The sequence below is a fragment of the Chiloscyllium plagiosum genome, unplaced genomic scaffold (genome assembly GCF_037043375.1).
Source record: "Chiloscyllium plagiosum isolate Xiang-an unplaced genomic scaffold, Cpla_swu_hap1 HiC_scaffold_19, whole genome shotgun sequence".
Classification (NCBI taxonomy): domain Eukaryota; kingdom Metazoa; phylum Chordata; class Chondrichthyes; order Orectolobiformes; family Hemiscylliidae; genus Chiloscyllium; species Chiloscyllium plagiosum.
In genome coordinates this window covers 12439287-12466263 of record NW_028270157.1, presented here as the reverse complement: position 1 = coordinate 12466263, position 26977 = coordinate 12439287, and the positions used below count along the sequence as shown (strand labels likewise).

The 26977-nt window shown below is 38.2% G+C and overlaps 1 protein-coding gene across 4 annotated transcripts in view; it reads right to left on the bottom strand.

The window, feature by feature from the left end:
* The window catches only part of usp15 (ubiquitin specific peptidase 15), a 115262-nt gene that overhangs the window by 19815 nt on the left and 68470 nt on the right, over window positions 1–26977 (bottom strand). For 3 of the 4 annotated variants that reach the window (XM_043709977.2, XM_043709980.2, XM_043709979.2), the window contains 9 exons: window positions 26574–26660; window positions 18166–18310; window positions 15923–16096; window positions 14492–14650; window positions 13291–13515; window positions 11708–11791; window positions 11522–11616; window positions 6175–6366; window positions 3701–3816 (listed from right to left, as the gene is read on the bottom strand). In XM_043709977.2, the coding sequence (XP_043565912.2) occupies window positions 3701–3816; window positions 6175–6366; window positions 11522–11616; window positions 11708–11791; window positions 13291–13515; window positions 14492–14650; window positions 15923–16096; window positions 18166–18310; window positions 26574–26660 (1277 nt within the window). The remainder of the gene's footprint in view (window positions 1–3700; window positions 3817–6174; window positions 6367–11521; window positions 11617–11707; window positions 11792–13290; window positions 13516–14491; window positions 14651–15922; window positions 16097–18165; window positions 18311–26573; window positions 26661–26977) is intronic. The other variant, XM_043709978.2, reaches the window with a different exon arrangement.

Sequence of the window (26977 nt, the reverse complement as noted above, 5' to 3'; positions counted from 1 at the left end):
AAAAATAGGGCAAGTCAGTGTGGTTCAGTATCCACTGAGACAATTACCAAATTTGTCAAAGCAAATTAGCAAATAATGATCTCTATTGGATGACTTGTGCCACAGACATTTTCTCTCTCGAAGGAAATAATAGAGAGGAATTAGTTTGATAGTAAGTACAGAGAACATATGTAAATATGCATGTATACATGCTTCCACTGTGTGAAGACTGATTAGAAATATGTATTCAAATAGGTCATTTTGGCCTTTTTAAAATAAGTTATTGAAGCAGCTAACTAATAGCTTATAAATTATTTTCTGATAAAGCATTAAGAAAGCTAAACAAAAAGCCAATTCCTTTATAACTGTTTAAAATGAAGTTAATCCATTATTGTTTCAACCCCTCCGGTTTAAATATTTTTATTGGTATATGGGTGTAGTGATACAAGGGAGAGACAACTTACAAAGGTAACTTATCAGATATGCGAGGTACTTATTTAATCCAATTACATAAAACTATATTTTATACAACTATTCAGCTTCTAAGCATTTGCTGTTGCAATATGATAATTAAAATAGCCTTTTAGAACCCCATCTAAATACAAAGTGAAAAAGAGAGACAGTGATGCTATTTTGACATAAAACATAGGAGCAGGAGGCGGCCATTTGGCCCATCGGGTTTGCTCCACTATTCAATGAGATAATGGTTGATCCGATTATCCTCACTTCCAAAAGGAAGGAGTGTTAATAGCAGATTTCCCATTTTTTCTCTTTCATTTGTTGCATTTAAATCATTCTAAATGGTAGGTTACTTTGCATGATCTTGAAGTACTTCAGTATTTCATGAAAATACCTCAGTCATTATAAGGGATTACCTTTGCAGATTAAGTCTGAATAATCTGACAGATATCTCCACTCAATTAAAAAAAAGTCAAAAACAGCATTCAGCATTGGAAGGGCCACTTATGAAATGCTTTTAAGCCACTGACGTTGTACAATAATATTTATTACAATGCATACATATATTTGCCATTCCAGTTGCTGTTTTATAAATGAATCAATAATTTGATTGAAATAGGCCTCTAAATTTTACTGATGCGGCAATTTATTGTGCTGAAGGGGTGCAATAACATAAACGGAGAATACTTATTGGCACTGTTTGTGAACTCATAATGAGGAATTAGAAAATGAAGACCAAAAGAATGGAGAAAGTTAGTTTTTCTAAAAATAAAAAGATTGTTAGGATTGGAATGCTCCATCATCCAACAATACATACCAGGTTGCAAAAGGAAAGTGAATCAATGTAAGTGACAAATGGAGAAGAACATGAGGAAAGAAATGATTAAAAACTGCTTTGGTAACTTCTTTCAAATATGAAATCATGGCATGTGAATTGCGCCTAACAAGATGCTTGGGTAGCTTGGTTGTTGAACAAAGTTCCAGACTACCTTACTGGAAAGGTGGTACATAACAGCTACACATGTAAGCAATGACCAGGCAGCTGTACTGACCATAGACTGACTGATTTTGTAAATGATTATACTGAAAAATTTAGTAAAACTTTGATTTAGTTCCAAGATAGAATGAAGCTGGGGACCTAGAAGATTGCTAACTGGCATTTCATCTAAATAAAAAACCCATATTCATGTTGGAATCCATATGGAGTCATTGTGGGATCAGATTGCATGTGCTCCAAAAACCACTGAATCTGTCATACATGGGCAATCTGCAAGAATCTGACAGAGAGCAGCGAGATAGGTTTATAATGTTCACTACACAAAACGTGGGCAGAAGCCCATGCACAGATTGAAGACATCGAATTTGAGACGGCTTAAATGAACCTTGAAAGTTCCCTTTGCTTTGCTTAAAGGGGATGATATCAAATTTGTCCCTTACTGTAAAAACCAGTTCAGGCAGTTGAACCTATCCAGCTGGCACAGGAAAAAGGAGAGAAAACATTTGGACTGATTGAGGTGAATAATGAAGCGTCCACTAAGGGGCAGAGTAATCTATCATTGTGCAAGGGAAGTCTCAGTCATTCTAAGAACTATATGGGAATCTTTTCTGCAAATTAAGAAATTTGCAAAATGAATTAGAGGTTAGTTAATGCTGCTTTCAGTTTGTTTATTACAGTGATACTTATGAGAAACTGAATTCTTGCCATGTGATCACTTTAATCATTCACTGAAAGTTTGGATTTGAAAAAAACTCAAGTCTTTGCGGGGATCATAGCAAGCTGTCTCAGGGAACTGACAGAAGTCAAACTTCCTGTTGTACTGTAAAGTTTAATGAGTTGGAATTAAGGGAGATAGTTTAGACTGGCAATGAAATATTCCAGCAGAACACCTCCACTCACCAAACAAACATTAGTTTCAAACAGACAGACATGTCTTAACAAAGAAACTGTCTAGAAATAAATTTTAAAATGGTCTGGCCCAAATCTCCAGCCCCTATTGAGAGAAACAAAATTCACTGAGTGATACAAAACAAGATTCATTTAACTTACCTACAATTCTGAATGTGATAAAGCTGCCTTTTTAAAAACACGTTAGCAAATGCCAATAATTTAATTCTGAATCTTATTTATTTCACTTGCCTGTAGATCTAATCAGCCTAAATAATCAGTCAGGATTACACCATTTGACAGCCTGAATGGTACATGGATAGAAACAGAAAAGTATCAATCATGGGTAAAATTTGTCTTCTTTTGATGTAACATTTATTGGAACTTTTGGTTCTGCAATTTTGGTATCAAATACAGATTATAAACTAAAATGATACCAGTGTTCTAAAGTTGCCTTTGTTTAAAAAGAGTTACAAAGTCTGACTACAACAACATAATCCTAGCTAACCTTCCATATTCCAACCTCAGTGTAAAAATCACTCAAACTCTGCTGCCCATTTCCTAAATTGTACAAACTTCCATTCACCCCTCACATCTATGCTTGCTGATCTATATTATCTCTTGGTTATGCAATGCTTTGATTTGATTTCCAAATCCCTCAAAGGGCTTATCCCTCTCCTATAGAATCAGAGAAAATAGGAGGAAGTGTAGGCCATTTGGTCCTTCAAGCCGAGCCTGCCATTCATTACGATCATGGCTGATTACCCAACTCAGTACCCTGTTCCCACTTTCTTCCATATCTTTTGATCCCTTTAGTCCAGAAACCAAACCAAACTGCTTCTTGAAAACATTAAGTGTTTTGGCCTCCACTGCTTTTTGTGTCAAAGAATCCCACTCTCTGGGTAAAGATGTTACTCCTCATCTCAGTCCAAAATGGCCTACCCTATAACCTTAGAATGTGACATAACAACATAAAACAAAGAACTGTGGATGCTGGAGATCTGAAATAGAAATAGTTCTCTAATATATTCCAACCTCTCAATTCTCCAATATTTTATTCCTCCAACTCTAGCATCATGTGTACCCTTGATATTTAAAGGTGCACCAGTGGAGGGCTCACCTTCAACAGTCAAGACCCAAAATTCTGGAACTCTTCTCCCAAACGGCCTGCAATTCCACCTCTCTATCCTCCTGTAAAATACCTTTAAACCAACCACTTTGACTAATCTTTTAGTCAGCTTCCCTGATAACACAATGAAAAGCCTCACAACGTTTTATTTTACACAAGGTGGTATATAAAGTAAAATATTTTTTACTTGAGCACAGATTGATTTCTTGCAAGTACTATGACTAAAGTTAGAAACACTTGAGTCTTACTTGGAGATCCCTCCTCATGTACACCATTTTGCCCATTGCCATTGATACCAAGGTCTTTGGAAAAACGAAGATTTTCTTCTTCTTCTTCATTTTCATTACAGGTTCTAACATAACGGCTGGAATCAAAACAGAGGAACCAAAAAAAATTTCAGAAACATTTTATTTATTCCTGATGAATATATTTGCAGCTAAAGAATGCAAAAAAACATCTTAGTTTGAATTTGTTCGGATATGTTATGATTCTCAAAGAAAATCTCCCTCTTTAAACCTCTTACACCCCTAAGAAACTGAAATGTTTCAGATTCTATGATTAATTGTATTGCTGGATAAACTACACTCAATGAAATATTTTTGACAGCAATCATTCTAATCAAATTCCACATCTAATTGGTTAATTTCTGCTGGATGGAAGTTCAGATGCAGCTTAAATACCCAATGTAAATTGAAAGAGTGATAGCTCAAATGTATATCACCTAACACAAAATGAAAAAGAAAAGTTGTTGAAATTTGAAATAAAAAGCAGAAAATACAGGGAAAGCTACACAAAAAGGACAAATTAACATTTCAGGCGTGGATGTAGGTTTGCTCGTCGAGCTGGAAGGTTAGTTTTCAGACATTTCATCACCATACTAGGTAACATCTTCAGTGAGCCTCCGGATGAAGCATTGGTGGTGTAGCCCACTTTATGTTTGTATGTTTGGGTTGCGTTGGGTTGATGTCATTTCCTGTGGTGACATAATTTCCTATGGTGATTTCATTTCCCATTCTTTTTCTCAGGGGTTGGATCTAAGTCAATGTGTTTGTTGATAGAGTTCCGGTTGGAATGCCATGCTTCTCGGAATTCTCGTCCATGTCTCAGTTTGGCTTGTCCTAAGATAGACATGTTGTCCCAGTCGAAGTGGCATCCTTCCTCATCCGTACCTAAGAATACTTGTGAGTGTGTTTCAGGTATGTTTGAGTCCTGCTGAATTAGTTACTATGGCAATCATGTCTTTAGCTATCTAGGTCATCAAGCCTGAAATTCAGGACCCCTACCCACTGTTTCACTCCAACTATGTAATGCGTCTCAAACTACTTTAACCAGGCACCTGCCTGACTATCTAATCTGGCTTTTTATCTGATATTGTCCGATTGCACAGATGATGATAGGATATGGTAGGGGGATGAGCTAAGAATAGTTCACAGGTCAGTGCGACATTGAGGGCCGAAGGGCCTGTTCTGCGCTGTACTGTTCTATGCACTCCTGCAAAGCACCCTCAGATGCACTTGTGACTGAAGGGTTCATATCCAAACCGTAAAATGTTTTCTACACCATCTTTGATTTGTAGTACTTTTACTTTACCAAACATTTCCCACAAGCAATGTTGCGCCTGGGGATTTCCTCCGGTTGCCTCCCACAGTCCAAAGATGTGCTGGTCAGGTGAATTGGCCATGTTAAATTGCCCATAGCGTGAGGTGCATTAGTCAGAGGGAAATGGGTCTGGGTGGATTACTCCGGAGAGTCGGTGTGGACTTGTTCGGCCGAAGGGCCTGTTTCCACACTGTTGGGAATTTAATCTATTCTAAAATTTACCAACTTCAGTCCCAGAATTCAAGTACAACTGCGTGTGCCATTACAAGCTCCTACAAATAAGCACATTCTGTTTATTAAATGCCTTAGAGATGTCTGTTTGCACTTTGCCATGGCAGAAGATCCATCTATAGCTTATCTATTCGATCACAGGAGAGGCAAGATTAGTAATAACACAATAAATGCAATGCCTTGAAGTACAGCACGCATCACTTGGAAGCATGCTGGAGGCATATCTAACTGAGGCATTCAACAAAGTACTGGATGACTATTTGAATTAAAGTAATGTGCAAGGGTATGGAGAAAATAAAAATTGGCAATAGGTAATTATATTAATTTAATGAGCAGCTGCAGACACATTGGACAGAATGGGCTTCTGCTACACTTGGGATTTTGACTGCAGAAAAAAGCATATGAGTATGTAGATGAAGCATACTTGAAAGCTTAAATATTTCTAGTTTACTCTAGTAATGACATTTCAAAAGTGCTTCACCGTTTGTGCTTTGGGGTGTCCTGCATTTGTAAAACGTGCCACAAATGCAAATCTTTCACTTCTTTTTAATCTTCCTAGAAATTATACTGTCTGATTTATCTAGTTAGGTGAGTCATGGCATTGGCTGGCACTAAAAGATAAAGATCTGCATGTTCTTATTTGGTTATTTTTCTTGGCTACCAGAAATCTACTTCATTTCGGAGCTCAAGTTTATTTATAGACTTAATCAAGCCCATCAAAGGATAAACAGAAACAAAAGTGACCTATAGGACAATATCCACCTAAATTAGTCTCATAATACTGTTCTCATCTTTAATCAAGTGGAAAGCCAAAACAAGTATTGAAGACTGTGTTGTTATGATAGACAAATAGAAACGCTCTGAATAATGCAATCAATGATCAGATACTTACCACATTTTCATCAGTAATAGGTTATAAAGCTTTTCTTCAGTTATGTTTCTGGGCACAGATATCATAAAGGGCTGTCCAAACAAGCATACATTACTGTGATGGCCATAGGTAGGCTGCCGATACTTCTCACGTAAATATACCGGAATCACAACATTGTCTGTGTCATCTGTCCTATTGCCAGTTACTTCAAAACTGCAACAGAAAAAAGTAGAGCAATATTCATAACTGTTCGACAGAAATCACTGTTCTTTTTAACAAAGTTACCATTTAATCACTTGTAAAAACTTGAAATGGCCCATAGTTAATCGTAGTTGAACAAATGAATAGTTAGCTCCTTGACAAAGCAGCAGCAGCCTTAAAATGGATGAAGCTACTGAAAGAACTTAACAAAATGATGTTAAAAATCACACAACACTAGGTTATAGTCCAACAGGTTTAATTGGAAGCACACTAGCTTTCGGAGCGACGCTCCTTCATCAGGTGATTGTGGAGGGCTCGATCGTAACACAGAATTTATAGCAAAAATTTACAGTGTGATGTAACTGAAATTATACATTGAAAAATTGATTGTCTGTTAAGCCTTTCATCTGTCAGAGTACAGTGAAAGTTTCACTTTTTTCATGTTTAAATCACAAAACCTTTTTTTACGTTGCATTCTCAGGTTAGCTGTTAACAATGGTGATAGCCAGACAATATGTTGAAGGTGTTGGCCCCCTGTGTTCTCTGTCTATGCCATGATGTTTAGATTGATTCTAATCTAAAAAGTGAGATAACAGAGTTTTACATAAATTCATGCAGTTTTTGAGCTCAGAGTTCTACATGAATGCGCAAAGTACAATGTAACTCTGCAAGTACAAATTCACCCCACAAAATGTGTGCATGTGGGTCTTTGTCTGTGTGTGCGTGTCTGTCTGGGGTGGGGGGTTATGAGTGTGAGAAAGTGTGTGTGTGTAGTGAGTGCAGAGTGTCTTAAGTCTGTGAGGGGGTGCATGTGTGAATGTGTGTGTCTATAAGGGTGTGTGTGGGTGTCTGTGTGTGCGTCTGTGTGTTCCTGTGTATGTGAGAGTGTGTGTGTGTGTAGGAATATCTGTGTGTGTGGTAGTGCAATGGTGGTCACCTGTAATGTGATATGAACCCAAGGTTCCGGTTGAGGCCCTCCCTATGGGTACCGAACTTAGCTATCAGCCTCTGCTCGGCCACTTTTCTCTGCTGCCTGTCCCAAAGTCCACTTGGAGGGTGGTCACCCGAAGGTCCAAGGCTGAATGTCCTGGACCACTGAAGTGTTCCCCAACTGGGAGGGAACTCTCCTGTCTGTTGATTGTTGTGCGGTGCCCATTCATCCGTTGTCGTAGCCTTTGGTCGGCTTCCCCAATGTACCATGTCTCCGGCCATCCTTGCCTGCAACGTATAAGATAGACGATATTGGCTGAGTCACATGAGTACCTGACACGCTGCAAGTCAGGTACTATTACGCGTGGGAACATCTCCCACCTTGTACATGGCAGGTACTCATGTGACTCAGCCAACGTTGTCTATCTTATACGTTGCAGGCAAGGATGTCTGGAGGCATGGTACATTGGGGAAACCGAGCAAAGGCTACGACAACGGATGAATGGGCACCGCACAACAATCAACAGACAGGAGGGTTCCCTCCCAGTTGGGGAACTCTTCAGTGGTCCAGGACATTCAGCCTCGGACCTTCGGGTGACCATCCTCCAAGGTGGACTTCGGGACAGGCAGCAGAGAAAAGTGGCCGAACAGAGGCTGATAGCTAAGTTCGGTACCCATAGGGAGGGCCTCAACCGGGACCTTGGGTTCATGTCACATTACAGGTGATCATCATTGCACTACACACACACACACACAGATATTCCTACACACATACACACGGACACAGGTACACACAGACGCGCGCACACACCCTTATAGACACACATACTCCCACACACACCCCCTCACAGACTTAAGACACTCTGCACTCACTACACACACACACACATTCTCACAACCCCCACCCCAGACAGAAACACACACACACACACAGACAGACAAAGACCCACATGCGCACACATTTTGTGGGGTGAATTTGTACTTGCAGAGTTACATTGTACTTTGCTCAAAAACTGCATGAATTTATGTAAAACTCTGTTATCTCACTTTTTAGATCAATCTAAACATCATGGCATAGACAGAGAACACAGGGGGCCAACACCTTCACCATATTGTCTAGCTATCACCATTGTTAACTTTTACAACTTTTACAAAAAAGGTTTTGTGATTTACACATGAAAGAAGTGAAACTATCACTGTATTCTAACAGATGGAAGGCTCAACAGACAATCAATTTTTCAATGTATAACTTCAGTTACATCACTGTAAATTTTTGCTATAAATTCTGTGTTACGATCGAGCCCTCCACTATCACCTGATGAAGGAGCGTCGCTCCGAAAGCTAGTGTGCTTCCAATTAAACCTGTTGGACTATAATTTGGTGTTGTGATTTTTAACTTTGTACACCCCAGTCCAACACCGGCATCTCCAAATCATAACAAAATGATTAACTCATTAAAATACCTTGAAACAACTTTAAAGCACTAAAGGAATATTGGCTGGAGGTAGTGTAACATTAGGCATAAATGTCTTTTCACTAATTCTTTAATAAACAACCTTCTGATATTTCCTTGATGTCTACCAGATTTTAGGCATTTTCATTGTAACATTTTGATAATATTGAATTTGATTGGTATGTCTGAAGCCATGAAGGGAATCTATTGCTTTGAATTTTAAAAATTGAAAAGAAAATGTAGATTGATATTTACAGCTTGGCAGCGACTGTCACGTTTGGATCAGGTCCTTTGCCAAAAAAGCCAGCAGACAGTGGATTCATGCTCCATTCAAGCAGCTGACATTCAAATACAATACTGAAGGAGTGCTGCATTGTTGGAGGTGATGTTCTTATTGACCTGGTCAACCTTTGCTTCCTCTCAGCAAACTCACTTAATGTGAATTTACTGCTCAATTTATTGTTTCACTTTGGATCTGGCTATCTGCAACAAATAACACACAACTATTGCTTAACTAAAGTAGAGAAAATACCAAGAGACACAAAACAGTGTAATCGGTATAATGAAATCACTACGCGGTTGAACTGCCCTTGGTGGAATATTCATCGCACATTTGAAAAATTCTTAGAATTTTTTGTCATTTTGCTTAGTAGATTTTTAAAACAATAACAGTAATTGTTGGGGAAATTTGCCCAATAGGTTGGAGATCACAAAACACAGCTCGAAGTGAAATTGACAGTTTATTGCAAGCGATATAGTTGGAAGAGAAATTGACTAGGCTGACACAGAACTGACAGTCTGCACAGGTTGATCAGATTTCTCTTCCCAGAACTGGGGATGAGACCAGTTTTATAGTAATGCTGCACAATGACACTGATTAAGAAATGGGAAACTACAATGTATCTGGAAATGGAGTATAGTTACAAGGATGCTAATTGGAAAGCAAATATCGGATGAATGTCCTGTTCATTCACACAATGCAACATCCTGACAGTAACAATGGTTCCATTCCTTTTCACAGGCAGATGTTAATGTCTCTTCTGAAGTGGTGAGGTGCTTCCATTGTCCTGAGCTTGGAGCATGTCCCTGCTGGCACCTTTCTGTCTGACCTGCTCTTTGTGTCACTTTTGTATTGCTGGGTTGTGAAACTGCCCTTCGGGCTTTGAGATATCTGTGGTACTCTCATGTCCATGGGAGCTTAAAGCGTATTCTCTTGTCTGCGTGCTGTCTGATCTGGCTTGAGAGCTGCTTAGGAATTCTGGGTGTTTTGGTACATTTTGGCCAATTTTGCTTTTGTGGGCCTATCGTGGGTTAGCAAATCTTTTCCCACAGTAATTATGTGTTATATTGTTCCAATGATTGAATTCAGTAGTCAATAGAAAGATCTAAACATTATAAAATTCTTGTGCTTGTTGAAATCATGTTTTAGAACTGTTAAATAGAAGGTTCACAATGAATGAGCTGCCAGAGAAAGTCGTGGAGGCTGGTACAATTATCACATTCAAAAGACACCTGGATGGGTATATGAACAGGAACAGTTCACAGGGATTATGGGCCAAATGCTGGCAAATAGAACTTTGATTAATTTAGGATCTGGTTGGCATGGATGAGTTGGACTGAAAGGTTTGTTTCCCTGCTGTACAACTCTATGACTATGACTCTATGATTGTGGTTTACCCTCTTTACAAATGGTGACAACTTAAACCGACAATTTAAGCACCTTGGGATTTCCTGAACTTGAAAGCTGCTGTACAAATACAACTTCTTTTGCCAGCATTATGCAATACAAGTCCCTCATATAAGACTCGCTTCTATATGCGTAGCTGTGAATGCAGCATTCTGATTTTTGTCTGTTTTGAAGGATTCGATGGACTACACTAAAAGGCTGTGATAGAAAAAGAACTCCAAAGAGCTTTAGCCAGAGTTGCATGTTCACAGGGTGCATATTTGTTGTTTATTCATGTTTGTAGACTTTCCTTCAATTCATTAACAATTAGTTTGAACTAATCATAAAATCAGCTCATTAAACAAGAGCAGTTAGGTCATGAGTCTATAATACTATATCAATGGAAGAATGTGATAACATTTCCAGTGCTTTGGGATGTTCTACAATATTGAAGGCATTAAGTTATCCATTAAGATAATGGAAAGAAAGTGCTTACGATGAAGCTAAGGGACAAAGTGAAGGGCTGCAAGGTCTGTCTCACACACACTACTTATTACAAACACTCGCTATAGCAAGTAACTGCATCTGGCAAAAGTTTAAGACCTGATTATCCAAGATTTGGAGATGCCGGTGTTGGACTGGGGTGTACAAAGTTAAAAAAGGTTTTGTGATTTACACATGAAAGAAGTGAAACGATCACTGTATTCTAACAGATGAAAGGCTTAACAGACAATCAATTTCTCAATGTATAATTTCAGTTACATCACACTGCAAATTTTTGCTATAAATTGTGTGTTATGATCGAGCCCTCCACTATCACCTGATGAAGGAGGAGCGTCGCTCCGAAAGCTAGTGTGCTTCCAATTAAACCTGTTGGACTATAACCTGGTGTTGTGTGATTTTTAACTTTGATTATCCAATGCTGCACCTAGATTTTCAATCATGATTTAAAAACTAATGACTAATGTGTTGAGCATCTAGATATTAATATGCAAAATAAATGCAGAGTCATTTGTTTTCAATACAAATATATGCAGTCAAAACTTGTTTTATTAAAAGTGGGAACTTAGATTTTGGAACAATCATGATGCTATAATAAAAGACACACAATTACTTACATAAAGATATCATCTCTTTCCATGATGCTACTGAGGTTCTCATCCGTGGAAAATATTCTATGGAATCGGTGGTTGTATATATCTGTGACAACCATCTGAATGCAAACACAACCATATTATTTTAACCATTATGAAGAGAGAGAAAAAAATGAGGTTGTTCAAAACTGCAATAACTTTGAATCTTACTTTGTCTGCAGGAACATCTGACAGAGTAGACAGTGCAGCACACAGATCGGAAATAATGCCTATTTTAGGAACAACTACTTTATACTAAAAGAAAGCATAAGAATGTCAGTTAAACAGACAGTTAATAACAACAAAAGTCCCAAGTGAAATGCATACAAAAGTTCAATTGCATAAACTATATAAATAAATGTCAGTTATTATAAAATGGCCCAGATGATATCGAACCTCAATGAAGTTACTCTAAATGCAGTTACATTTCAATGTTTAAACTTTATCTTGTGACAGCTTGTTTTTCTCCCCCATACTATCATTACTGCAGCTCTGAAAGGACTCCTCCTCCGGTGTATCTACATGTAGATTTCTCACAATGATATCCTTGGTTATGGATCAGTCTAACTACTTCTATCAACACCATAACCACTTGTTCCAGACACGATTATTCCAAAGCTTTCCTTTCTGGTCTTCCATCTTCCTTGCACCCTTCACATATGTTCTGCTACAATCTCTCTTAAGGTGGACAGAACAAATGTTGCTGAGATGAAAGCCAAAATGGATTGTTTGCCAACTTTTTCCCAACAGAATGTAGAGATGGCAGTAATGATTGGAGTCACATAACTTATTTCCATATTACAAATAATGTCATGCTACAACAGAAGGCTCTTGTAGCACAGTTCCCCACCTCTGAAATGGAAGGCATGGATTCAAGCCTGATCTGTTCCAAAGGTGTCTCATAACACTTCTGAACACGTCTTGTTATTTGGGACTTCAGATGGCTCATAAATATCACAGGAACACGAATAGGCTAATTTAGCTCCTGAAACCTGTTCTGCTAATGAGATTATGATCGATCTGCTCCGTATCTTTCTATACTTTTGATTTAAAAATCTATCAATTACAGCTTTAAAATTAACAATTAAGGAAATGTGAATTGCTGTTTCCAGAAGATTTTTTCTAAAATGTGACCACCTTTTGCATGGAGAAATGGTTGCAAATTTCAATCCTGAAAGCTTGCAGTCTAATATTTAGAACATGCTACCTAGTTCTAGTTTCCCAACTACTCTTAATATTTTACATCTTTGGCCTTTAGGAAACCCTAATGATTTTCTCATCAAATTAACTATTCAGATATACCCAGTCTTATGTTTCCTGCCCTTTCCAGCCAGAAAAGGGATTAGACTGTTCATTAAAAACATAAAGCTTGTTCACTGCCTATTGTCTCATATCAATTCTCTTCACTGTACCACTAATAGCAAAACATCCTACTTTTATTTCTGGAATCAGAATAAATCTGTCTCTATAGTTCTCAGCCTTCAAGACCTAACTTTTTCACTTTTGTCTCTATTGTGAATCCTTATTTCTCTCCCATGGGCTGAAGTACATTCACCTCCTTTAGTTTCTCTACAATGGGCTTCAGGATATTTTGTACATCAAAAATACTATATAAATGAAAGTGATATTGAAATTGGTGTTTGGATATTTAACTATTTTCTCTATTGAAGAGAATGCAACCATATCAAAAATCTAAAAACCTACCAAACTAATTTCTCTAGTCCTACTGGAGAGTTAAATCTTGCTTTTCATACCTGCACTGGTTTGCTGAGTGGCTCCATTCTGACAAGGAAAACCTCCAAAGTGCGTTCTTTTTTCAAGGGCAAAGGAAGTGTTAAATAACAAAAGGGATCAAATGTCACAGAAACCTTTGAACATTCGGGACAAACAAGAGTAGATTTAAAAAGACCGTGAAAAATGTCAACAATGATAGAATCGTTCCGTTTCCTGTGATTTTCCCATGCTTCCTTAGCAACCACCTTCAAAGAAAAAGAAAATGAGACCAGTTTTAGAGGATAAAACTCTGCTTACTTTTTACCTACAATTGATCAAGTTTTTTTAAAAAAAGTCTGATCATGGGATATGGATGTCCCTGGCAAGGCCAAACTTATTGGTCATCCCTAAATGCCCTCAGAAAAGTTGTAATGAGCTGCCTTCTTCAATTGATCTAAAACAATTTGATTCAGCACAGAGGCTTCCTTGACCATTTCACAGGTATTTAAGTGTCAGCCACATCGCTTTGGGTCCGGAGTCACATGCAGGCCAAACCAGAAAATGATGGCAGATTTCCTTCCATAACACACATTCGGCTTTGTGGTTAACACAATCAAGCTTTTAAATCCAGATTTACTCAGTGAATTAAAATTCCACTAGCTGCTTCCTTGGAATCTGCATCCTCATCCCCAGCGCGTTAGCTTGGTCTCTAGATTACCAGTTCAGTGATTTGGCACTATGCCACTGCCTTTCTCTCAACAAAAATATTTAAAACTGTGACAATTAAGAGTTTTGTTGCAAGAAGCCATTAGGTCAAGTGCTTTATGCTGACATTTCTATCCTAAACAAGCATCATCCCACTTCAGCTAACACTAAAGCATAGTCTCATTCATTTTTATTTCTTGTACTTATCCACTTTTAATAAATCCAGGAAAGAGAACAGTTCTGATTTTATGGAGTGAAGTAAACATTTGCTTAGCCAAAAGAAAGCTAGTCAGCTGATGTGTTTTGGTCCATTAACAAAAAGCTCTCAATGTAGGTCAGAAGCTAACTAGTCCAAGTTGGCATTAATGTTTTACCAGCATTTTGAAGACTTAAACACTAATTTTAAAAAGTGAATGCAGAAAGAGAATATTTCACATTGAAAGCATTTTTCCAGTGATCACAGTTCACCTTCAATAATACTATATACAGCAAGGAAGCTCCTCCCTAAAATGAAAATAAAATTGCAATTGATTGTACCTCATCAGGTCTGCCTTCTGCATCTTTCAATTGAATATACGGTTTTTTTCTAATTCTATTCAAATCTTCATGCAAGCCATCAAGAAGAAAGGCCAGCAATTCTTGAGAGTCCTGTTGCTGGTAGCCTGAAAACTGGGGAGCAAAGCGACCAACCTGTGTCTGAAACGACAGCATGAATATAAGCTATTAAAAACCTAATGGCAATGGCCATGGAAATGGAAAAAATGAGGGAAAACTTTACCAGATACAGGAAGGATAGTGTGAGTATTATTTCCACACACTTGTCGAAACACCAAGTACATTATGGATCATGCAAGGCTGAACTGCTTTGTAAACGCCAATGTTGTGATACTAAAGAATAGTGAAATCAAATAAATGTAAACAATTGGGTATAAACTCAAGGTTGCAACATCTACTTCATTTAGCTGCCATTTTACAATAAAACTTTTATATGACAATATAACTACTTGTTTGCTTTTTCATGTGGTTCATGATGGAAGGAATTAAAAGCATGTCAATGCACAAACCTTTGTCATTGTGTTTCAAGCTGAATCTTTTAAAAAAGGTACAAATAGAATTTTTGTTTTCTGTTTTGAGGTGGTTTGGAGATGGAGATGCCAAAAACCTCTGTCAAGAGGCTATTTTTTTCAGTCCCCCGTAATGATATGGCCTCTACTATCTGTCAGAAATGCAAGAATTAAGGGACCAACAGCCTGTCTGAGATTGCAAACTTATAACAATATCTTTTGAACAATCCCAGAGATGGTTCAAATCATTCACACATACAGATGCATTTTCTGAACCAAAGCCTTTGCTCAGGTATGAATATTTTACCGCAACTGTGCACATGAACTCTCATAAATAGACTACTGGCATTTTCTTTAACATCCAAAGCCTTTGGAAGATATCAGTGTAGACAACTATGTAGGGATATAGGTTTGCCTAATATAGCCTTGCACGTTCTGTTTGAGGGGAGTAAACATTAAACTTATAGTTCAGCTTGAGTTAGGTGCAAAGGTTTTGCCTTCATCCTCTGTGCTCATAATTAAAAAGTGAAGTCCAGGTCACAAGAGAACAACAGAAATTGGAATAATGCTTGTCCATTTGTGACATTTTAGTGACACTTCAGTGTCTTTTGCTTGGTCAAACTGTATTTATTTTATATATATATGAGGTTTGTTTGAAATTGAGGTTACATAAATTTTTATAACCTTTCAATTTGTCAGTTTATTCTGTTCATTATACAATTAAACTTCTTTCACACATGACACAACAGAATTGAGGATAAACAGGAATGAACTTCATAATAGAGGCTGCACCTACTTACTTTGCATTTAAATTTCACCCGGTGCAAAATTTCATTACATCAAAGAGCTTAATTCAAAAGATCAAATACCAGTCTTTATTTCCTCTATGTGTTTTAATACATACCTTAAATGCCCTTGGTGTAACATAGCTATATTTTCCTGACCACATCTGCTTGATGAGATCTGCATAAGCATTAGCTATTTCTCCTTTCATTCCCAGTAAGTTGTCATGATTTAACTCATCCACATATTCATCGGATAGGAAGTATTCTGTCAGTGGAGGGGTATTACTCAAACACTATAAGAAAGATAAACTTGTATAAATTGACAAACAAACTAATCCCAACTGGTTTATCAAGAATTTCTTTTTTTAAATAAGGCTGACCAATTGCTACAAGTTAGTCAGAGCTGACTGAATATTGCTGTGAAATGTAGCAAAAGTGGTTATCTTTCAGTTGTTGCAAGAAGTTGGATGACTAATAGAGAGCAAACAATAGCAACACATCCTGTGTTTATGTAGTCTGTTGAGATGCAACATGAGCATTTTTCAGAGTCCAAAACGCACATGCTGAATGAACAGGAGGATGAAGTTTCAGTTGCTAATACGTTTAAGTCACCAAGGGGCAGCATGTAATTAAGGAAGACGGAGGAAAATGGACTTGGTGAATTCACAGAAATAATAGTGTCCGAGGCAAAGTTATTACTGGGGTTGTTCTGGATGTGGTTTGAATATAACCCAAGATAAAAGCAATTGAATTGCTCAACAACAATGTCAATGGCTTTTCCATCCCTGGACAACCTATTCCGCTGTTTTGCAGTAATTGATTCAACTTGCAACCAGAAGTACATATTAAAATGGACATAAAAACAGATAAACCAAGTTTTAGTTGAGAGATTTGTTTGCACCTACAAATAATGACTAAGCATTTCTTAATCACGCTGAGGATCACTGGACCTGAAACGTTAACTCCGATTTCTCTCCATCGATGCTGCCAGACCTGCTGAGCTTTCCCAGCAATTTCTGTTTTTGTTTCTGATTTACAGCATCTGCAGTTCTTTTGGTTTTATTTATTATTCACAGCCACTGAGTTGAAACCTTGTAATTCTTTGCCTAAGTGTTCTGTGGGTCTATCTAAATCATGTGGACGACAGAAGAGACCAATAAAACAGCTCACTTTTTCAAGGGCGGTTAAGAACATTTGATACAGGTACAGTATTGTTAGAAAGGGGAGTTTCAGTCTTTGGACCAAGTGACTGCCAAGAAATAGTGACTAATACCAAGTCAAGAAAGTGGTGGAGGTGATGTCCCCATGTGTCAGTCATCTGTTTGATTTTCTGTGCTAGAAGTTGCAAGTTTGGAAGTTGTTGACAGAAGTTTGGAAAGGTGCTGCAGTGTAAGTTGCAGATAGCACACATTCCTGCACTGTTGGTGGAGGGAGTGAATGGTGCATGAAATGCTAACCTAGTAGGTTGCTTTGTCTTTGATGATATGCAGCTTCAGAGAGAGCGTCAAAAGACTGTGTCAAAAGACACTGGCCAAAGGGCCTGTTTCCACACTGAGTAATCTAATCTAATTTAAAAATGAGGGCAGATATGCACTTCAATCTTTACTTGTTTGATGCTTTGCAATTACAAAATCACAATGAAAAATATAGAACTTGTTTTTATAAAGAGCTTCCACCTGCTCAAATTTAAAATGATAGGTGCACAATCATGATTTTTGAAAAAGTCAAATCACCCTGTCCTCCAATGTGAATGGATTTTGTTAACAATTTTAGGATCTGGACAAGTATCTTCGCCAAAGTTAATTAATTTTGTCATTTCTGCTTGTTCTTATGACTGCACAGCATAAAGCTTCAGCAGCATGTCTCACTTTTTATCAATGATTGTATTATGAACTACCAATGAAAGGAGTAAATAGTACACTATAACGTTTTCAAGTCATTTTCTGTGACAAATCATGTTACTCACAGGTGGAACACCAATTGTTTTTATTGCAAATTATTTTAAGACAAACTAGTTGCAGGAACAAAAAAGCTGCATTAAATTGTCACTCTTTCAAGGAACACTTTACAACAGAGTTAAATTACTGACTGCACTGGCCCATGCAAGACTTTAAAAATCATCTGTACGATCATTAACACAATCAGAAACTTGAACCATAATCTAACAAGTGCAACTGACCACACTTGCGTGGTTTTACTCAAAGCAGAAACTTACCACCCCACGGACATTTCAGTGAAAATGTTTCAGATAGCAATATTTTCTACAGTTGCTTTATATAAGTTAAAGGCCACAAAAACTCTCAACTTCAGCACTAAATATTCACAGCAGTAAATGATTACAGATCTCTCGATAACAACCTACCTGGACAGCTGAATTCATAAAACAAGTGTTACCCAAATTACTTAAGCCACACAGGCCACTCTGTTCACTGTGTCTTCCTGCATCGAGATAATCGTAGCTGCTATAGCTAGAATATGGGGGAATACAGTAGTTTGAATTTTTCACACTGAAAGAAAAAGAATGGAGTCTTTAGTTGAAAAAGAAAAATTATCACTCTTAAAATAACAAGCATGCATACATTTATGAAAAAGGTAATATCAGGGCTTACACCTAAAGTATTTGCAACTACAGATTAAAATGTTAAGACTTAGAATAATCCGGATATGCATTGCGGGGCACCAAAAACATTTTCCTGTATCACTGTCATAACGCATAAATCTGTAGCACTACTAGCCCTCCTACATAAGCACTGGGATCACTACCATTCATTTACAGGAGCTCTTTCACAGCTCACTTTGTTTTCCAAATTTGTGTCTAATTTTAAGCAGTCTGACTTCATACACCAACAACATAGAATCATCTCATTTCTTCCTTTTTACAGCATGAAACCCATCATGGAGACAAGGTTAACAGCAATCGAGAAGGAAAGGGTGAGCTTCAGTTACAGGTGAAGGTGCAAGCATTCCAGAGGCCTCCATGACATCACTGGTTCAGTACATTAGAGGTTCTATTTATAGTGTGGTCTGCTAAGACAGCACAATCTAGGCTTCATATGCAGTGAGGAGCCTGTGGAGGAATAAGGAACTGACTAATGCATCCTGGCAAGCAAGCTGTGCAGAAAAGCTGTGACTTGGTCAATTTTTTGATGGGGGAAGTAGGAAAAGAGAATATACTGGCCCTACTTCATTTGTGCATAAAGGAAGTCCACTTTGAAAATAAAAAGTTGCAATGCTGTGCAGTCTGATTTAATACTTCCTAAACACTAAGTTTTACAACATCAAGGGCTTCAAAGCAAAATTAGCAGGGATTTTGGGGAATTGGTGTTGTCATAGAAGTTGTAAAAATGATGAATGTATAAATGAATGACTAATTCTAAAACTAATTTGGTCTCTCAAGGTCACTTACAAAGAGTATTGATGAGAAAGGCAACACACTCCTGTTTAATAAAGTATGATAACTGTACAAAGCAGTTTAAAAGCTATGGTCTGTTAAAGTTAGGCTCCAAAATGAAACTGTAGAAACAAAAGTAATGCTGACATTACATAAACAATTCTGATCACTATCCAAATAAAGAATGTAACCATAATCGACATAACCCTACCTCCCAAATAGAAAAACAAACAATTTTGCTTATATTTATTTTGCTAACTGTTGAAGTTATTAACTTAGTTGATGCCCCATTTCAGCTACACAGTGTATTTTGATTGAGGAAGTGCAATTAGTCTGCAGGTACTCAGATTGAAACATCAGGACAACTCTTAAAATATATGATGGGCACAGCAGCAAAGAGGAGGGACAAATGAAGAAATGACTAAGCCTGTCTTTAGATCTTTTTTTCAGGCTATCCTGAAGAATCCCAAAGTCAGAGTCATAGAGATGTACAGACCCTTCGGTCCAACCTGTCCATGCCGACCAGATATCCCAACCCAATCTAGTCCCACCTGCCAGCACCCAGCCCATAGCCCTCCAAATCCTTCCTATTCATATACCCATCCAAATGCCCCTTAAATGTTGCAATTGTACCAGCCTCCACCACATCTTCTGGCAGCTCATTCCATACACATACCACCCTCTGCGTGAAAAGGTTGCCCCTTAGGTCTCTTTTATATCTTTCCCCACTCACCCTAAACCTATGCCCTATAGTTCTGGACTCCCCGACCCCAGGGAAAAGACTTTGCTGATTTATCCTATCCATGCCTCTCATAATTTTGTAAAGCTCTATAATGTCACCCCTCAGCCTCCAACGCTCCAGGGAAAACAGCCCCAGCTGTTCAGCCTCTCCTTGTAGCTCAAATTCTCCAACCCTGGCAACATCCTTGTAAATCTTTTCTGAACCCTTTCAAGTTTCGCAACATCTTTCCGATAGGAAAGAGACCAGAATTGCACACAATATTCCAACAGTGTCCTAACCAATGTCCTGAACAGCTGCAACATGACCTCCCAACTCCTGTACTCAATACTCTGACCAATAAAGGAAAGCATACCAAACACCTTCTTCACTATGCTATTGACCTGCGACTCCACTTTCAAGGAGCTATGAACCTGCACTCCAAGGTCTCTTTGTTCAGCAACGCTCCCTAGGACCTTACCATTAAGTGTATAAGTCCTGCTAAAATTTGCTTTCCCAAAATGCAGCACCTCGCATTTATCTGAATTAAACTCCATCTGACACTTCAGCCCATTGGCCCATCTGGTCCAGATCTTGTTGTAATCTGAGGTAACCCTCTTCGCTGTCCACCAGTACACCTCCAATTTTGGTGTCAACTGCAAACTTACTAACTGTACCTCTTATGCTTGTATCCAAATCATTTATGTAAATGACAAAAAGTAGAGGACCCAGCACCGATCCTTGTGGCACTCCACTGGTCACAGGCCTCCAGTCTGAAAAACAACCCTCCACCACCACCCTCTGTCTTCTACCTTTGAGCCAGTTCTGTATCCAAATGACTAGTTCTCCTGTATTCCGTGAGATCTAACCTTGCTAATCAGTCTCCCATGGGGAACTTTGTCGAACACCTTACTGAAGTCCATATAGATCACATCTACGCCGCTGCCCTCATCAATCTTCTTTGTTACTTCTTCAAAAAACTCAATCAAGTTTGTGAGACATGATTTCCCATGCACAAAGCCATGTTGACTATCCCGAATCAGTCCTTGCCTTTCCAAATACATGTACATCCTGTCCCTCAGGATTCCCTCCAACAACTTGCCCACCACTGAGGTCAGGCTCACCGGTCTACAGTTCCCTGGCTTGTCTTTACCGCCTTTCTTAAACAGTGGCACCGCGTTTGCCAACCTCCAGTCTTCCAGCACCTCACCTGTGACTATCGATGATACAACTATCTCAGCAAGAGGTCCAGCAATCACTTCTCTAGCTTCCCACAGCGTTCTCAGGTACACCTGATCAGGTCCTGGGGCGTTATCCACCTTCAACTGTTTCAAGACGTGCAACCATACTCATCATTATTTAGCCTTGTTCAATTTCAGTGCAGAAGATAAATATCTAGGGGGCGTGCCATTATAAGAACTGTTTAAATACTTCCTTACACTAAGAAGAACAGTTGGCGTTTTATGTTAGAAAAATGAAAACTTGTGCTTACAACATGTAATTCGTCAAGAATTAAGTTAGTGACCTAAGTTTAAGGAATTTAAAAGTTGCTTGCTGTTCAAGAAGGGAACAATGTTGGTGCACTTGCTTCATCAAAACAGCAGACAGACAGTAGCAAAGATGAAAGGTTTGTATTTTTGCAATTACCCTCCAGCAAACACTAAGGGGCCCAAGAGTTGATTCAAATTTATCGGCTGACAAAGCACATACTGTATTATATTGAACCCAGTAGCTATGTAAATACAGATGCTGACTGCCATAGAAAGCTCAGGTATTCCATTCTGGAAAAAGTGACTAAGGGAAAAACTTTCATTGGGAACTATCATTCTTCACAGGTTATCATATCCAATGCCTGTATACTCATGGTCTGAGGGTGTAGATGCATGTAGTGTTTCAAAGACTCAATCTCTGAAAAGAAAAATTCTCATCTGTCTTAAAACAGGTAGGTCCTTATTTTGAAACAGTTTTGATTCTCTCTCCTAAGTAAGCATTCTTTTTAAAAGCACCCCGGCAAAACTCCTAAGGATCCTGCATGTTTCAAGTCACTTCTTACTCTTCTAAACTCCAGCAGATAAGCCTAGCCGCTGTAATCTTTCATAAGACAGCACACCCATTTCTGGTATTAGTCTAGCAAACCTTCTATGAACTGCTTCCAACACATTCAATTGCCCACACAATGCATCATAACATTCCATCAATTTTCCCAAATATTTGCTGTACTTCATATTAACAGTTTGAGATTTATGCATGAGGGCACATAGATTCTTCTGTAATCTTTCACCATTTAGATATCACACTTATTTATTTCTCCTGCCAAAATGGACAATTTCACATTTCCTCAATATATCCCATTTGCCAGGGGCATAACTTGCCTCACTTCAGCACCGGTTATACGTGTTGTAAGAAATGATTTGTGTAAGATCCAACAGTAGAAATCATTTGCAGAACTGTGGCTTAGTAAGAGATATGAATCAAATTAAGTTGAGGTATAGATTAGTTAGGATCTGTCTAAGCAGCAGAACCAGCTCGAAAAACTGAATGGCTTACTTATGTTACTTGGGTACTAACGTATGTTTTGCAAGTTCTGGTTTCATCACAGATGTACACAAGAGGAGTCTGTAGATAAACATTTACAACTCTGAAGGAGCAGGAGTGGAAGGTTCAGAGAAGCACGAGTGAAATGTCAGGAGGAGGAGGATGGTTTTCAAAAATCTTGCTGCTGCAAAAGCATCTTACACCAAGTCTCAGAACCTGTAACGTAATGGGTCAACTAGAGACTTAATTCCATGCCAATGGGAAGCTAAGAGCTTCCAATTAGATATGCAACTACAAATGCTCATGTTGTTTAAAGACTGTGCATAACTCCAGTTGTCCAGAATTTAAAAGCCATATCGTCTGAGCGCTAGTACGTTTGGTTAAAATAAGTTGTTCAAATTGTGCAATGTTTTCAAATTCAATTGTTCCTTCCTCTAGAGCAACTGTTTCTTTTCATTAATCTCTCCATTGCACAAAATCATTGAGAATATGTATGAAATGTAGACTGTGTTCCTACTAAACAAAACAGATCTTTCAAATCAAAAAGAATGCTTTATATAGATTAGTCTTTTTTGTAAAATTTATACCAATGTTCAGCTTTTTCTGTTGGCATTCAAACATTGCAAACAGATATTCTTATAATGGAGCTGGAGCCACACACCTTCCAAGCTTATGAAGAAACAAAAACACTTCCACTGAATGGATCTCAAATACAAAATAACTTAGTTATTTGAATTTGCTTATTTGGAAAATCAGCTATAGTTTTTCCAAAAGCAGAACATAAAACTGACAGTAGAAAACAATATTCTGTAAAGTGCACCAAAGGTCAAATTTATAATTACACTTAAACATTATTTTTTGACTATCTAAAGTCCAGTAGTATTCTACAATTGCAATTGGGACAGTGCATCACTTTAATATGACATCTGATTAATTCAATTAAGTTATCGCTGTTATATGGGTAGCTTCTAAACCTATGGAAGCAAAGATTAATTTAAAAGCTATCAATTATACTGAAAGCTCCAGCCAAATTCAAAGGAAGACAATTGTTCGCATGGTTTTCTATGGATGATTATGCTACACACATTTGATTACTCTACGGATCTGCTCGAATACTTGGATGACATCTTCACTGGTGTTAGGCAACACCAATGGGTGTAACACTAGGCATGTTTCAATTATCAATATATGACTGTCCATCAAATAAATGATCATAGCTGATCATAACTTGCTTTTAAATAAGTCTGCTGTGCTGTTTATAATATATCAGTTTTTTTTCATATCTACTTATAGGCTCTCTCTTGCAATCACTTCTCTTGCATCAACATTTTGCTGCATTTATCTAACCTCATTAATTTTTGATGACTTTACTCCACATTCATTAATTTCCTTCAGCCTGCACCACGCTACTGAATTAAAGTAACTGGATTTTCTGACAGGCATTTAACAGAGGCTATTAAAAAGACAAGTATTTCTTGAAGGCAGGATGCCTTCAAGATTTCACTGTACTCAATTATAACATGCCATAATTCAATTGCCAGATTTACAACATTGCCAAAGCAATCAAAGAACTGTGGGGAACATTTCTTGTTCCAGTCCTACTTGGGGGAGCCCCCATCCACAGCTCTTGCTGTGTTACATCAACTATGTCAATGGTGCTGCTCCCTGCTCTCCACTCAGTCCATCTCTAACTCTTTCTTCCCCTTTCTTGACTTCCCCGTTTTCCCTTCTGGAGATAGACTGTCCACTGACTCCCAAAGTTACCTTCCTCATACCTTATTTCTTGCAAGAATTCCATTCCAAAACTCAATTTTCTTCACTAGATCTGTTTTGATTACGTTACCATCCATTGCGGTACCTTTCCTCAACTCAGGATTCTCCTAGTGCTGTTGACAGGGCCCTCTACTTTATCTGACCCATCATGTGCACTTCAGGCCCCACACCTTCCCCTCCTTCCCAGAACTACAGGAATCCCCCATCCTCAATTTCTTTCCTTTATTCATTCACAGGATGTGGTCATTGCTGCCGTTGCCCGTTCCTAATGGTCCAGAGGACAGTTAAGAGTCAACTGCATTGCTGTGGGTCTCGAGTCACATGTAAGCCAGACCAAGTAAGGATGGCAGTTTCCTTCTCTAAAGGACACTAGTGAATGAGATGGGTCTTTTCAAAAATTGACAATGGATTCATGATTATCATTAGATTCTCAACTCCAGATATTTATTGAATTCAAGTTTCACCATCCGACATAGCAGGATTCGAATCCAGGCCCTCAGAATGTTGTCTGGGTCTCTGGATTAACAGTCCAGCGATAATAGCACTAGGCCATCGTCTCCCTTCACTTCCAACCCACTAGTCTCTGCATTCATATATCATCTTGGGCTATAGGGTTCATTTTCTCTGTGGCATGCTTGTCCACTTCTCCTTCACTCCCAACATTTCCTCACCCCACCATGGCACTATCCAATGCAATTGCAGAAGGTGTAACATATGCCCATTCACCTCCCACCTCCTCATGGCCCGAAACACAACCTTCAGGTGAAACAGCATTTTATTTGTCTTCCTCAGAATCTGGTCTTCTCCAATTTGCTGCTCACAATGTGATCACCTTTACACTGGCGAGACCAAACACAGACTGGATGACTGTGCTTTGCCCATTGGAATGATCCTAACCGTCCAATTGCTGACTGCTCTCAAGATATCATTTCTTTCTTGGGCCTCCTGCAGCATTCCAAAGCACAAGTCAAGCCTAAGAAACACGACCTCATTTTCTGCCTAAGCAGTTTACAGCTGCTACGAGACAATACTGAATTCCACAACTTCAGAGCACGATTTCATGATATTTATCCACCATTTTCTTACATTTCTCCTCTACCATCCTTCCAACCTGGTCTTGTTTACACCTTGTTTACTTTGCTCTTAGACCTATTTTATACCTCTATTTCTCTTTCACTGTTATTAGCAACCCCTTTAAGTTTTAAATAAACCTCTGTGTCATCTGTCTCATTGCTCCTCCTTCTCCCTTTTTCAAACCCTCAGTTCTAAAAAGAGTCATGTCAGACTTGAAATGTTAAGTGTACTTCTTTCTCCACAGATGCTTCCAGACCTGTTGAGTTTCTCCAACATTTTATCTTTGTTTCAGTCAAGGAACTTACTTCTTTAATACCAAAATAATTCATTGAATAGAACAGCAGCTACTGATATCATAAATCTATCAGCATTCAATCAGGTCATATAGGTAGAGTAACAGTCACAAGTGAAGAATAAATCTATGCAAATTAAAGCAGACTCTTTATTGAATTAATTTAGCCTTTCAAATTCACAGATTCTTAAAATCAGAGCACAGAAGAAGCCCTTTGGCCACTGAGTCTGTACTACCAAAATTGTACTAAGTACACTAGTTCCACTTTTCCATTTCCTTATTTTATTTTCCTCCAAAATGTTTACACTTCTCTTTCTCCTACTCAACAATACAAATACATCAATGACAGGATTTGCATTTAGGAAACATTTTAGTTCTTGGAATATCTGTAATCCCGAAACACAACTGTCTAAATAAACAGAAATGGGAGCCTTTTGTATTACCTGATTGCATACATCAAGGAAAAGACATCACCAAGCAGACATGCCAAAACAGATCAAGAATAATGTTTGTTACTCAGTGAGTCATAACAGTTTAAATGGAATTTCAAAGGAAATATTCCTCATTTGCACACAGAACACAGAAGTGTAGTTAATTGCAGCTCAGTTTTTTGAGCATCATCATGACAGCTTCAAAATCCCTCAATCTCCAACCAGGAAGCAATTGCAATAAGGAAAGCTTTCCAAGACCAGATCCAGTTTCTTTCCACACCATACATCTTTGGGCCGACAATGACATTCTCCAAAGCAGGATTACCTATCACAAGTTGCAACAAAATCTGTCCTGTCACATTCCAACAATACATTGATTGCACTGATTATAAACACTCAATATCAAAATAGATGACATGAGCATCAACTATCCTACTGTCAAGTTAGTGATCAAAACCAATCCAAAAGTCAGTGCCATTGCATTCACAAACCAAAATATATTTTTAAAAGTGCATGCAGACATATCTACAAACAGTTCTGAAGAGACACTACTTACTTTCTGTTGTTGAAGCTGCTATAATTATTGGATAGAGCTGAAGGGGAAACCTTTGGCAATGTTGAAAAATTTGAAGCACTTGGAGACCTTGAAAAATAATGAAATTATAAAATTTGGTCATAAAAGTGGGTGAAAAATCTAATTTTCACCATGATACTCAGGATCTGGTTGGCAAATGGATTCTACATGTTAAAAGCATTAATGTTCGAATATAATCGAAAGCACATTGGCCAATGCCCTTAAATAACGTTTGGAAATATATTAGGGGACAGCTTTCTTACTATCACTCATTGAATTTCTGTAAGCTAATGCAAGATGAACATAACTATTCAGTGATTGAAAATGACAGAACAAATACCCATCACTAATTCTGCGACTGTTTGAATAAGTGGATTATAAAATAC